The 14,238-nt window shown below is 37.0% G+C and overlaps 1 protein-coding gene across 1 annotated transcript in view; it reads left to right on the forward strand.

The window, feature by feature from the left end:
- mRpS14 (mitochondrial ribosomal protein S14) overlaps positions 1-14,238 on the forward strand; it is a 56,840-nt gene that overhangs the window by 17,935 nt on the left and 24,667 nt on the right. Inside the window, exon 2 of the mRNA XM_090388722.1 lies at positions 1,209-1,373. Within this exon, the coding sequence (XP_090244848.1) occupies positions 1,209-1,373 (165 nt within the window). The remainder of the gene's footprint in view (positions 1-1,208; positions 1,374-14,238) is intronic.

Below are 14,238 nucleotides of genomic sequence, written 5' to 3' on the forward strand. Positions count from 1 at the left end.
ACACGCTTCTTGATTAGACCGGGGTTCAAGCCCTTCACCACCAAATACGGGGGATGTGGAAAGGTCAGAGAATGATCACCACATATCCCAGAGCAATATGGCCTTAGTTGCGAATGCTCCTAAAATCCAAATAGCTCCTCATTGCAAGATCCAAAACTCCTTACATTTTGAGGGTACGGCTCTAAAATAATTTTTGCAGGCCAGCAACTAGATAGTCCCACTGACCGAACCTATTGGTAACTGGCGCCTCCGTAGCCAGGTGGGAAGGAGCAGCAGTGCGTAGCACACGCTTCTTGATTAGACCGGGGTTCGAGCCCGTCACCACCAAATACGGAGGATGCGGAAAGGTCAGGGAATGACCACCGCATATCCCGGAGCAATATGGCCCTAGTTGCTAATGCTCCTAAAAACCAAATAACAAACAAACAACTATTGGTAACTCTCTAGGAAGCATCCAGATCAGCTAGTGTATAATCTCACTGCTTCTGCTTTGCCAGCTAGTGACTGGAGGGAGTCTGAGTATGTGGAAGGAATTGTTGAGGCCACACCACATGAAGAAGTAACGCCTCCGTAGCCAGCTGGGCAGGAGCAGCAGTGTGTAACACATGCTTCTTGATTAGACTGGGGTTCGAGCCCGTCACCACCAAATACGGAGGATGCGGAAAGGTCAGGGAATGACCACCGCATATCCCCAGAGCAATATGGCCGTAGTTGCTAATGCTCCTAAAAACCAAATAACAAACAAACATGAAGAAGTTGGATATATCCTTGCTAGCCGACAGGGCTAGCCGAGTGGGTAAAGTACCTGCCCGGCAACCCAAAGGTCGCGGGTTCGATTCCCGCCTCGGGCTTGGATCAAAGTACTGCAAAAACCTTGGGAGGTGCAATATGGCCACAGAAGCCGATGCGCCAACAACTACCAAATCAAAATCAAAAGATATCCTTGCTATGGCGCATCCAAAAATTTCATTATTTCATACATGTATTCCCCCCCCCCAACACACATCTGCTGTATCTGCTGAATGCAATAAGATAAGAATTACTCAAATGCTTTTCAGTACTCTCTGGAAACATGTTATTATTGTGTATATATCCAGTGTATAGAAAAAGGCTAAAATTTATTTCATTTTAATAACTGTAAAATATAAATTTATTATTTATTTTAGATATATATTGATCAGCATGATTTTGATAATGTCTTTTTTTAGGATGTTTCTAGGTCAAACACCCAGATTGTGCCATGCCGAACTAAATTTACTGATTGGCGAATGTTGAGAGATCACAAACGGAGGCTAGTAATAAAGGAATATGCTAAACTTCGACTGCAAATTAATTCACTAAGGAAAAATGATATTCTTCCTACACAATTACGTGTAAGTGAAATGAAATTTGATATAAAACAAGTGCTATTTTTAGCGTACTTTCTGAAAGAAAGTTTATAAAATCACCATTCGTGTGTCTTAAATTGTTTATAATCTGGTTCGGCCAACAAGGAAGGCAACAGCCTTCCTTGCATTCCTTTGCATTCAACCATGCGAAGCATAACTTTAGCAGTTTGGAACAAAGCCATTAAAAATTCATATGTAGAGTAGAGAATTCATATTGAAAGAATAATGTGCTTATTGAAGAAAGAGTTCAGTCATTATTCATAAATATGTATAATGATGATACAGATTGTGATTTGGATGCTTTTCTTTCAGTAAAGAAGCTGAGTACTATTTCAATGCAAGTATTAGTATTAATAGGGGAAAATGATGCAAGAAAGCAAGCTTATACAGCATCAACCAAAAAAATAAAATTCCAACACTTTCTAAATCTCCTGTCCGTCCCTTCTAACAATTTGTTTAGTTCTTCCTTGAATTTATTCAAACAATCCACCTCTACAACACCAGATGGGAGTTTGTTCCAACAGTCAACCACCTGCTGGCTGAAATCAAATTTCCATACATCTATCCTACAACCATCCTTCCTCAGTTTGAATTTATGTCCCTTTCATATGTATAGCTTGAGCATTAAGCTTACTCAGTCCATTCAAAGCCTTAAAGCACCTCATCCAGATCTCACAGGTCTCCAGGCACTGCAGTTTGCAGAACTGAAGCCTTTCCTGGCAAAAGTACCCTTTTGTTCTTCTTACCAATTTTGCTGTACCCTTCCTGCACTTGTTCCAACAGATCCACATCCTTCCCATAATGAGGCATCTAGACTTGCATGCAGTACCCAAGGTGTGGCCCAACACAACAGGACTTCACCTCTCTATCCATGCCGGCAAAACCCCTGCACATCACTGACAAAACCCTGGTATCCTGTCTGCATTGCTCAGAGAACTTCATATCTGACTGCACAATCACCCCCAGGTCCCCTCCACACACTCCTCACCACCCTAAGTGACAAGCAATTTTTTCCCTGCAAATATAGAGTGCTCTATCAAAGAGATAGTTTTGTTTCTTTTCTAGTGTGACTTTTGTCTACATCAAGTGGTTCTGCGCTTACAAGGTTTAAAGTAAGAACTCAGAAAGGAAATCCACTTTTCTTTTTCTTAGTCTGTATACAGCTAGGCCTCACATAACACGAGTTCGATTAACGCAATTTTCAGTTAACGCTATTTGAAAAATTATACCACTTTTCACTTTACATGATGCAAATTTCCAGTTAACGCGATCTTTTTTTTTTTTTTTTTTATGCAATAGTTGAAAAAGATTTGAATCGTGCGTTAAGCTTACCGTGAGTCGTACGGTCAATAAACAAACGTTTGCCTGCTGCCCGCCTCGGTGTGTTCCATCAACCATCGGAAGAAGACTTGTTACTTGTTTGTCTCCTGCTAATAAAGTCAATGCACACTTGCATAAAATTCAAATTTTTAAATGAGCCAGATGAAAATGTTACTGCGAAGGAGATAACAGTAAAAGAATTAGATGAAATCTTTCATATCGCATAGAACCTCAAACAAAAAGTTTGATGTTCTCTGCGATATTTATTTCGTCAGGGCCCAGAGAAGATTGTTGTCAGCTATCGGAAATTGATTGATGAAAATAGAAAGTGAACACTGTTCAAATATTTCCGCAACAGTCATTTCTTCATTGTGTATTTTATGTCAGAGGTTCCCAAACTTTCTCAGTTCACAGCGCCCTTAGTGTCTCAGTAATTTTTTCAAGGTGCACCCATACCAAAAGAAATACCTAACAGTTCCGTTTAGTAGTTAGGACCAAACAACTTAATAAGAAATGCTGAAACTGTGAACTACCTCGAGCTAGTAGTTCGCACGGTGTCCGACAGATGTCAAGTATCACTATGTTTCCCTCGAAAATTTAAAATATTCCACGGCGCACAGTTTGAGAACCGCAATAAACTGTTTATGCAAAAAATTGTTTATGCAATAAACATTTAATTCCATAATTATTTTCATTATCTTTTACATTGTATACAGTTAAAAAATTATTTAAAAAGTATTTTTAAAATTCTTTATGGACATTCCAGAAGGTCAAGGACCAATTATAATTTTTCCTATTGATTATTATATTCGATTAACGTGTTTCCGTTTAGCGCCATGCGCTCGCGGGACGAATTAATCACGTTAATCGAGGCCTGCCTGTATTACTAACCAAATCTACAAACCTCAACAACTGCTTGGTCACTGATGGCACCGCTCCTGCCCCCACTTGGTTGTTGTTGTTATTTGGTTTTTAGGAGCATTAGCAAATAAGGCCATATTGCTCCGGGGATATGCGGTGGTCATTCCCTGACCTTTCTGCATCCTCCATATTTGGTGGTCACAGGCTTGAACACTGGTCTAATCAAGAAGCGTGTGCTATGCATTACTGCTCCTGCCCACCTGGCTAAGGAGGCGCGTGCCCCACTTGGTTGGGCCAGTAATCTGAGGGAGAAACCAACCCTCGGGGCTAAAAGGAGCAGAAATGGAAACCAATGAATTTCCACGTTTAGAGCCCCAGAACTCTCAATAAAATGACAAGCACGAACTGACCATGACTTCTCTGTCTCTTTCAAAGAAAATGAAAAAGGAAACTGGCAGACAAACTACCAGAATTCCTGATAATACATTCTCTATCAACACAACCTGTGGCTCCTCCTTCATCATTCTGAGGTGCCTTTAAAAGCCTGCAGGTTCAGTGAAGATGATGAAACGTCTCTAATCAGGAGATTTACTAATAGAGACCACCCATTTGCAACACCCTGAACAATTATTATGGATCACATCCTTGAGTGGAATCCCAAAAGTCACCCCACATACCACTCAATTCTTTCAAGGGATTGATCACTGAATGGGATTTATTAAATGTTTCTGAAGATGAAAGAGTTTGGGAACTTAAAAATTAAAAAGTCACTCAAGCAAAAAGAATTGTGATCCAAAAGACGGCAGTTTAATCCCTGCCTGGAGTATAATCTTAACTTTCAGTTCACCAAACCTACCAGCTTCAGTCAGCAGCTTAAACTGCTGCATTCGGCCATGTATTCCGAATCCTCTAGGATGTTTTAAATGTCAGAAATTTGGCCATTCTCAGACATCATGCCATGGAGATGCAGCTCCAAACTGCGAGCGTAAAACTCACACAAGCAGAATGCAAGACACCAACTCCACAGTGTCCTGCTTTTTTTTTTTTTTTTTTAATGTGAAAACCCAAACACAACAAGTATTAGAACCTATAGTACTTAGTACCGTGCATGTGTTGGAGGTTGAGAAGATGAAAGATATCTGTTGACATTAGACTTGAACTTCTGTAGATTGTAATTTTCAGAATATATGTATGAAGAAAGGTTGAATGAATAAATGAGGAAGAGGAAAAGTTTGTTCTGTGAGTTTGAAGTTGGACAGTAAAAGGATGTTTACTGGTTGCAGCATTTATTTGGACTGCTTTGTAAGAGAGAGCAGGAATTATAGGAGCTAATTCAGATAAACAGTGCCCATGGAAGTATATGTAGGAAAGGTATGCAGCAGAAACAGTGTAGAGAGACTCTGTTAGAGAGCAGTCATTAATTAACCTAACTGCCCTCTTTTGAATGGAATCGAGAATCCTGAGAGAGATTTAGGGGGCACCACCCCAGATGTAGGAACAATATTCCGTGGTAGGGTGGACTTGCAATTTTGTACAGAGTGAACAGCTGTTTGGAAGAAAAGTAACGCCAAGAGCGAAAGAGAAAACCCAGTTTTTTATATGCAGAGGAAGCAATATTTATAATGTGCTTATGCCAAGAGAGATTAGCAGTCAGGGTAATCCCAAAAGAGATATATCATCTTGCCTAGAAATTGGGGTGACATCAAAGATAAGCATAGGAGAAAATGAATCCTTTTTACGAGATATAAGACAGGACTGAGTTTTAGAAGGATTGAAATCAACTAAATTATCTTTGCCCCACTGGAGAATAACCTGGACATCAGCATTTAAGAAATTTATAGTGGATATTCAAGAGGTTGAAGCTGTTCGAGCAGGGCAAGGTTTCTCAAACTAGAAGGTGAAATGCAATGTACTATCATCAGCAAAACTATGGATAGGATTTCCAGTCAGTGGAAGAAGGTGATTAATACGCAAGAGGAAAAGAGTTGGAGAAAGAACTGAACCTTGGAGAATACTAGCAATAGTGGAGAAATTAGAAGACAGGGAGCCATCTACCATCACCAGCAGTGAGCAGTTAGAGAGCAAATTGGATACCCAATTACAAAAAACAGTTGGCAAACCATAAGATAGAAGCTTATTTAGAAGACCTTTATGCCAAACGTGATCGAAAGCCTGTGAAGTGTCAAGAGCAATTGCTTGAATTTCAACAAACTTTTCCATTGAATTTGCCCATAGATGAGTAACATAAGCCACAATATCACCAGTGGATTGACACTGATGGAATCCATACTGGCAATCATCGATTGGATGTAAGGTTTCAAGATAGTTTAAGAGCGGGTAATTAATTGATTTTTCCATTACTTTAGGAAGAGTAGAAGTGATTGCAATGGGACAATAATTGGATGTCAAGCATTTGTCACCCTTTTTAGGAACTGGCTGGATATGGGCAAATTTCCAAGCAGAAGAAAAACCATCTTTGGAATAAGAAAGTGAAAAAAAGGCAACACAGAACAGCAATAAGTTCAGGAGCACAGATTTTGGGAACAAGTGGAGAAATACCGCCAGGACCTGGAGCTTTCGTAGCATCGAGATTTGTCAAAATCCTTTTGATGGAAGATTACAGGAGACATTGAATGGAACTTACTGGGAATGGTGGTTTACCAAAATCATTAATACATGAGTTTGAGGGTGCCTCCATAGCCAGGTGGGCAGGAGCAGCAGTGCATAGCACACGCTTTTTGATTAGACCGGGGTTCGAGCCCGTGACCACCAAATATGGAGGATGCGGAAAGGTCAGGGAATGACCACCGCATATCCCAAGAGCAATATGGCCTTAGTTGCTAATGCTCCTAAAAACCAAATAACAAACAAACATGACTTTGAAAAAAAATTTGATGACAGCAGGTTAGCTTTATCCTTGGGTGCAGTGGCAATAGAACCATCTGGTTTTAATAGAGGTGGAAACAGAGATGGGCAAAAGTTGCGGCCAATAGCTTCGGCAAGAGATCAGAATGCTTGAAATAGATGCAGATGATGATATGGAAGAAAGCAAAACTCAGCCGATATAAACAACCCACTCACAAAAAAGCAGACAGACTCATTTTCTGCTTACAAAACCAAATAATGGAATATATCATACAATGGATTTGCAGAGGTTATACCCTGCTCCACTTATATTGGTCCCTAATTAGATCTCAGCTAGATTACGGAGCACCTGTTTATGACTCTGCTAGGGAGAGCACCTTAGCCCATCTTGCACTCTTCTCTTAGAATAGCCCTAGGTGCATACAGAAGGCCCACAGTTCAAATTCTTTTTGCTGAGGCTTGTGAACCTCTACTCAGCATCAGAAGAAAGGTGTTACTGATGAGTTACTCGGCTAAAATTAAATGCCTCCCCAATCATCCTATTTGGTCACTACTACATGATCTGCAGTGGGCAACCCACTATGCAAACAAATCCAAAACAATTTAGCCTGATGGAATCAGATTGCAGAATCTAACAGAATGCTGGAATATTCAGCGTGATAATATCCTCAGAGAATCAAAAGATCCAGATCCCCTTCCCCCTGTGGACTACCTTCACACTTTTTGTGATGATTACTTTGAGAAATGGGATAAGGATGCTATAGCATATATTAACATCCAACAACTACATTATGCTCGTACACAAAAGTTTCACTTCTGGCCGAATGTAGCAGTTATACTGCTGAGCTCCATGCCATTAAGCTTGCCCTGAAAAACGTCTCATCCTGTCAATAAATAAAACTATAATATATACTGACTCACAGAGTACTCTTTTAGCTTTGAAAAGCACCTCCTCACCTTACAATTCTTTTTTAAAGCTTAAAAAATATGAGCTGATACATCGTTGTGAGCATCAGCAAACTTATCTTCTCTTGGATTCCAGGAAATGAATGTGCAGATGATGCTGCAAAGCATCCCTACAGCATATCCTCAACAAATGATCTAGTCCCATATCCTGATTATAGACACAATATATGGAGAACATGTATGGAACACTGGCCACTTCTATGCAAAGAAATAACAAGCTGTTTCAATTAAAACCTTAACCACAAGTATGGACTTCTAGCCTCCATAAAAATAGAAAAGAAGAAGCAATTCTAGCCAGAACCCGAATAGGTCATACTAACCTCACACATCCCTTTCTGCTTATGGGGAATGATCCTCTGCAATGTACATACTGCACACGGCCACCTACAGTAAAGCACATGCTTGCTGAATGTAGCATTGTTCAACAATGCCTGATACACTTCTGTTAGTTTCCTTTCAGAACTGAAAGAACCTTTGCCTCATAGGTCATCATCATCATCCATTTTCAATCCACTGCACGATGAAAGCCTCTCCGGCAACTTTCCAGTTCTTTCTGTTTTGTGCAATGGCCAACCATTTACTACCCATAAACTCATGAATTTCGTCTGTCCATCTTCGTCATTGTCTTCCAGGATTTCTTCTAGCTCCTCTTGGGTACCATTCTGTCATGTCTTTGAGCTATGCATCCTTCCCAAGACCATTTTAGTTCTTTAGTTTTGATAAGAATGTCCTTTACTTGAGTTTGCTGCCTAATCCATGTGTTTCTCTTCTTATCTAACAGTCTGATTCCCAATATAATTCGTTCCATTCTTCGTAGTTCTCAGCTTCTCTTCTATTCTTTTACGAGCGCCCAAATTTCACTTCCATAAGTCATGGTGGGTACTATATATTGGTTCATTATTTTACGTTTCTGAAAAACTGGGATATTGCTCTTCAGTGTGTGACTATATTTCATGAATGCTATCCATCCAAAATTTATTCTCCTCTTGACTTCCAGCCATTTATCATTATTACAACTGATGACTTGTCCCAGATAAGTATATGACTTCACCTTTTCAATTACTACTCCTTCAATCATGATGTCCCTTTCTGTGGCATACTTATTCATCATTACTTTTGTTTTACTCATATTCATCTTTAGTCCAAAATCCTTACTAACTCTGCATAACTGATTAAGATTTTCCTCTAATTCTTTGGGATTGTGGCTTATGACCACAATGTCATCTGCAAAATCGTAAATGGTTTAGGTACTCTCAATTCACATTGACTCCTTCCTGCAACCAATTCAATCTTCTGAAAGCTTCCTCAAGGGCAGCAGTAAACAACTTTGGAGATATTATGTCTCCTTGTCGAACTCCATTCTCGATTTTAAATTTGCTACTGTCTTTGTCTAGTCTAATAAAGGAGATAGCGTTCTCATATATTTTCTTCAAAATTGTAATATATGAGGTATCTATGCCTTGTCTTTCCAGTGCCCAAAACATTGCCTTATGCTGTATGGAGGCAAATGCCTTTTTATAATCCACAAATGCCAGGAATAATGGTGTTTTATATTCATTTGCTTTCTCCATTAGCTGTGATATTATGTGAAGGGGATCCATTGTTGAGAATCCTGTCCTAAAGCCAGCTTGCTCTTTCGGTTGATTCTCATCAAGTATTCTTTCTGATCTGTTAGTAATGACTCTTATGAACAAATCGTAGATGTGGGATAACAAGCTAATCGGTCTGTAATTTCCAATTTCAGATTTATCTCCTTTCTTATGCAGCAAAACTATGATTGCATTTTTCCACTCCTTAGGCATCATACCTTTTCTAATGCATTTTGTGAAGAGTCTTGCTAGTTTTTGTGTCATGTCTCTACCTCCCAATTTTAACAACTCTACAGTAACTTTGTCTTTCCGCCAGGGCTTTCTGATTCTTCATTTTCTTCAACGCATGTTCTACCTCATCAGGAAGGATATTGGGTATGTTGTATGTGTTACTAATTTGCAATCCATCTTCCCCACTGCTGGCATCAGTCCCTCACTCCTTGTATAATTCTCTATAGTAGTCTTCTGCTATTTGAATTATGCCTTCTCTGCTATTTATAAGTACACCATCGCTATTATGCAGTTTCAGTATCATTTCTGTATTACTGCTCATGGCTGCTGATTTAAGTCCTTTGTTTTCCATTAATTGTTGTTCTACTTTTCTTATGTTAAATCTTATGTCCTCTGATTTTTTTCTTCTTTGGCTTTCTTTTTACCCATAGGTTTCTTGCACTTTATCACTTTTAGAAAGTTGTAATATTCCTCGTCGATATCTTGATCCTGAGCAGTCTGCAGAAGCTCAAACTTGTTAAGTTCCAATATATACTGCCTTTTCTCCTATTTTGTTATCTCAAAGTCCTTCGTATTATTTACTCAAGTCAGTTTTTTCCTTTCTTTTCTTACATCTATATCAAGTGTGCGTCTTACCATTCTGTGATCACTTCCAACATTTGCCTTGTTCTGGACAGTAACATCATTCACGATATATCTTCTGTTAGTGAGGATTAAGTTAATCCATTTGGGCTCTTCCACATCCACTTTATGTTCGCCCTTTTCTTGAAAAAAATGTTCGTTACTGACAATCCTTGAGATTCTGCAAATTCCACAAGTCTTTCACCAATTTCAAAATTTCCTATAGGTCCCCTTTCTGTGCTGTTTTGTCTCTTTCCAACCTTAGCATTGAAGTCCCCCATAATGATAGTGTAGTGGGTTTTCTGCTCATCTAGAAGACTCAATTTTGGTGTACATTTCTTCAACCTCTTCATCATCATCATGGCTCGATGTTGGTGCATAAATCATTATAACCTTTAGCTTGTACCTCTTAGAAATCCTGAGTAGTAGTCTTGGCACCCTTGGTGATGTACTTTTGAATTCCAAAATGTTGTTTTTTATATCTTTATGGACCAGAAAGCCAACTCCACCTTTGCTCCTTTCACTGTTTCCATTGGTGTACAGCAGATTTCCACTTGATAAACTTATAAGTGATTCATTTCTTCTTCTTCTTGTTTCAGCCAAACCAATGATATTCCAATTCACATTTTCTAACTCCTTTTATTATTTTTATTATTAATATCCATATGATGCAAGGAAGCCTGAGGCTTATGCTGCACCAGGAAAAAAAAAAAGTTCCCGAGTAACCCTGAGAGAGAGAGAGAGAGAGAGAGAGAGAGAGAGTCAAAAGTAGAAGGGAATCACCAAGAAAGAGAAGAATGATGATATCCAGCTCAGGACCCTGGGTGTGCCAAGCCCATACTCACCAGATGTGAGCACCCAGGGTTAATCCAGCTGTAATATTGATATTACAGCTGTAAATTAATTCTTACTGCAATAAAAAAAAAAATAAGCTTTCTAAAATTTTTTTCCCTCAATGTATGCCCTAACATTTGGTGCACTATTTTTTTTTTTTTTTGTGATCCATATAATCTGAGTCAGCCCTGGTTCCATTTAAGTTGAATTATCATAGTTGAAGTCTGGAAAATGTGTTTAACATGTTCACTGCCTTTATGCATATATTCACAAAATTGCACTAGGAGTGACGTGCTGCAATACATATCTGCATTCAAAACATGCTGTGCTGTAGCACATATAAGCATTCATTCTGAAGCAGTCAACCAACAAATGCCTACTAGGTAAAGGCACACGAAATTAACAGCTGTTCAGTACTGATACACTAACTGAACACTTTGTAGTAATTCTTGGCTTTGTTTATAGACTTGTGTTGATGTTAGTTTATGTACATGAATAAACTTTTTATAAAATTTTAAGATTCGTTCTGATTTATAGCTCAGCCTAAGTGTTCACTTTTAACATTGAATTTCAGAATTTTAATTTTCAACCATTATGTACAGTACAGATTTTGGAATTCTGGGGAAGTTAGAATTTTGATTTTTTTTTTTCAGTATTCCAAAAATTGCGGCACACTGAACAGGTTCTTACACATTTAGGTGGCAGTAAACATGTTAAAAAGAAACAAAAAAAAATTCTGTTATTTTGTTGAGAGTGGAAATGTTGAATAATATAACAATACTATATTTTTACTTCGTTTATGGTATAACATTTCCTATTCTATTGGTTACTACCTTTATTTATTATAGTGGCAAAGAAGTGTAGATCTACTTGTTGCTTTTGAATGAAATAATAACTGCTATAGCTGGTAAAATTGTGCAACCTTTACAGAATAGATCATTTTAAGTTTTAGCTGATAATAACAGTGATGTAGTTTCGAAGATCTATCCCAGAGAATTTTGAGTACTCTACTTTCCTTACCTACCTTATAGTTAATTTTACTTGAATATAGGTGAGCTATCCTTTCAGAATTGGAACACCAGAAGGTAGGTAGCACAGAATATTGTATAGTATTCTGTACAAACAACTTTGCTGTTATAGTATGTCCCAAAAATAGTATCCTGTCTGTATTTAAGAAAAGGAGATGCAAACTGTTACAGCTGTCTTCTGGGTTAATCAGTTATCCATAGAATAAACATATCATTCTAAGCTGATATTTTCATCATTTCACTTTAAAAATCATTTATGTTTTGCTCTATTTCAAAAGAAAATTCACTGTATCATTTTATTTTCCCTTTTAAAGGCTTATAATGTAACAGCTTCCATTGAAGAGAATTTTTTTTCTAGTCAAATACAAAATGGTCCAGAGATTTTGAGGTTAGGTGTATATGTGCATATATGAATAGCCATTATAATGATATGCGTGTCTTTTTTTGATTAATTAGTAGCCTGTTTCATTGACATGATTTGAGTTTGAATCCTATTGATGACCATAATTAGGAAAATCTTTTGTGGGATTTTTATATAGTATTAAATGAGTTTATTTCAGCTGGAGGTAGAATTTTTCACAAGAAAATTTCATATCAAACCTGACTGCCTTTAGAATACACTTAATTTTCTGGCATTATGCACGGGATATATAGCCAGATGATCTTAGTTGCCTTTGCCAGAAAATTAAACAGTCCAGTGGTAACGGTGGTATATTGTAATTAAATTCTGTTCTTACAGTGAACTAATTTCTTAAATATTTTTCGGCATCTCATTCTTAGAAATCATCCTTTTGCTGGAAGAAATATTTTTCACTATGAAAGCTGTCCATATAGGGTATTATTACAATTTTTAGTTCTAATTTTATAATGCTAAAATATTTAGCTTCAGTTTTAAATTTATTAAATTAAAGCTTAATTAAATATATTAAAATATACAGTATGTTATATGTGGTAAAACCAGAGCCGTGCCATGGGTGAGGTGAATGAGGCTCTTGCCTCAGGTTAAAAGCTGAAAATCATCTTTGAAAATTTTGTTGTGTCAGTGCTATCTGTGGTGCCATATTGGTTGTCATCCCACTAGTTGTCATTGACAAGCTGAAATTGATTAAAAAATATTTATAGTCAACATTAAGCCAATAAAAATTATCTGATATGGATATTTTATCAGTTGAGAGGACCATCAAATGTAATAAAATAAATTTCGACAAAATTATTGATGACTTATCATCACTCAAAGCTCACAAAATAAAATTGTAATCTATACACGTAAAAGCTCTGTGTCTGTCTGTAATATATTATTAATTGATTAAAGAAATATTGTTTATTCATAATTAAAACTATTCTAATTGGTGATATTTTTTACGAAACATTTGTTTCAAATATTATAATAATATTGTTATTATTTTTGAAATGAATGATGCATAAATAAATGTTATAGTATGAACCAGAGCTATAATTCTCAATACGTTCTACGTTGATATCAATATTTGTAAAAGAATAAGAGAAGTTTACCTCAATGTGATACGTAGAACACTTCCATATGATACTCTCCAGAAATTGAAACGAGAACAATTAAAAAATAGAAAATCTTACATTACAGTAAGAAATAATTAACAATAATTAAAAATCAATTTAATGCAATTAAAAATTAAGTCAAAAATTAATTTAATGAAAAAATTGCAAAACGATTTTCCTTCCTGAAGCTGACAATGCTTTTCAACCGTATATCGTGATCACAGGAATGAAAATTACCGAATAGGGGTGAGCATGGAACTATCCAAGTTTACAATTTTACATTTGTTTAATAATATTCATTCTAGACTCAAATTTACATTGGACAGGGAGAATACAGATACTAATTCATTAAATTTTCTAATTTTCATGCTTATTCGGGAGATGAATAAAATCCAATTTAACATCTATTGAAAACTTACAAACTCCGGTATTCTTCTGCATTATAACAGCTATCACCCATTCACCTACAAAAGATCAATTATCTTTAATCAATTTCTCAATGCTTATAAATATTCAACGATAGAATCTGCTTTAGGCTCAGAAATACAAATATTAACCAGTAGATTCTTAAACAGAAGTTACCCACTTGCTACAATAGACAGAATTAGGGTACAAGCTAAGGATAGAATACAAAAAAACACACCAACCAACAATAGTAATATCAAAAAATACTTTATTTCTGTCCCATATGTTGAAAAGCGGTACAAACAACTTAACAGATTCTTTAAAGATACCAAATTTAAAATTCTATCCAGGCCAATACTGAAATTACACACTATACTGAACAATCACTCAGTCCTTTCCTCATTTGCAACACAAATAAATGACTCAGTATACAACATTTCTTGCGGTGATTGTGACTCGTCTTATCAAGGTTCTAACAAACCCATGCTAGATGATCCTGCAATGCATCTTTAACCAGTGACTCCATTATTTTACCCGGAACAGAAGTTACACTAACCGGTCTGTAATTACTCGTGTCATCCTTCAATCCCCCTTTGTGAATTGGGGATACATTTG

The sequence above is a fragment of the Mastigoproctus giganteus genome, chromosome 14, assembly GCF_048544385.1.
Source record: "Mastigoproctus giganteus isolate SK-2022 chromosome 14, ASM4854438v1, whole genome shotgun sequence".
NCBI lineage: Eukaryota > Metazoa > Arthropoda > Arachnida > Uropygi > Thelyphonidae > Mastigoproctus > Mastigoproctus giganteus.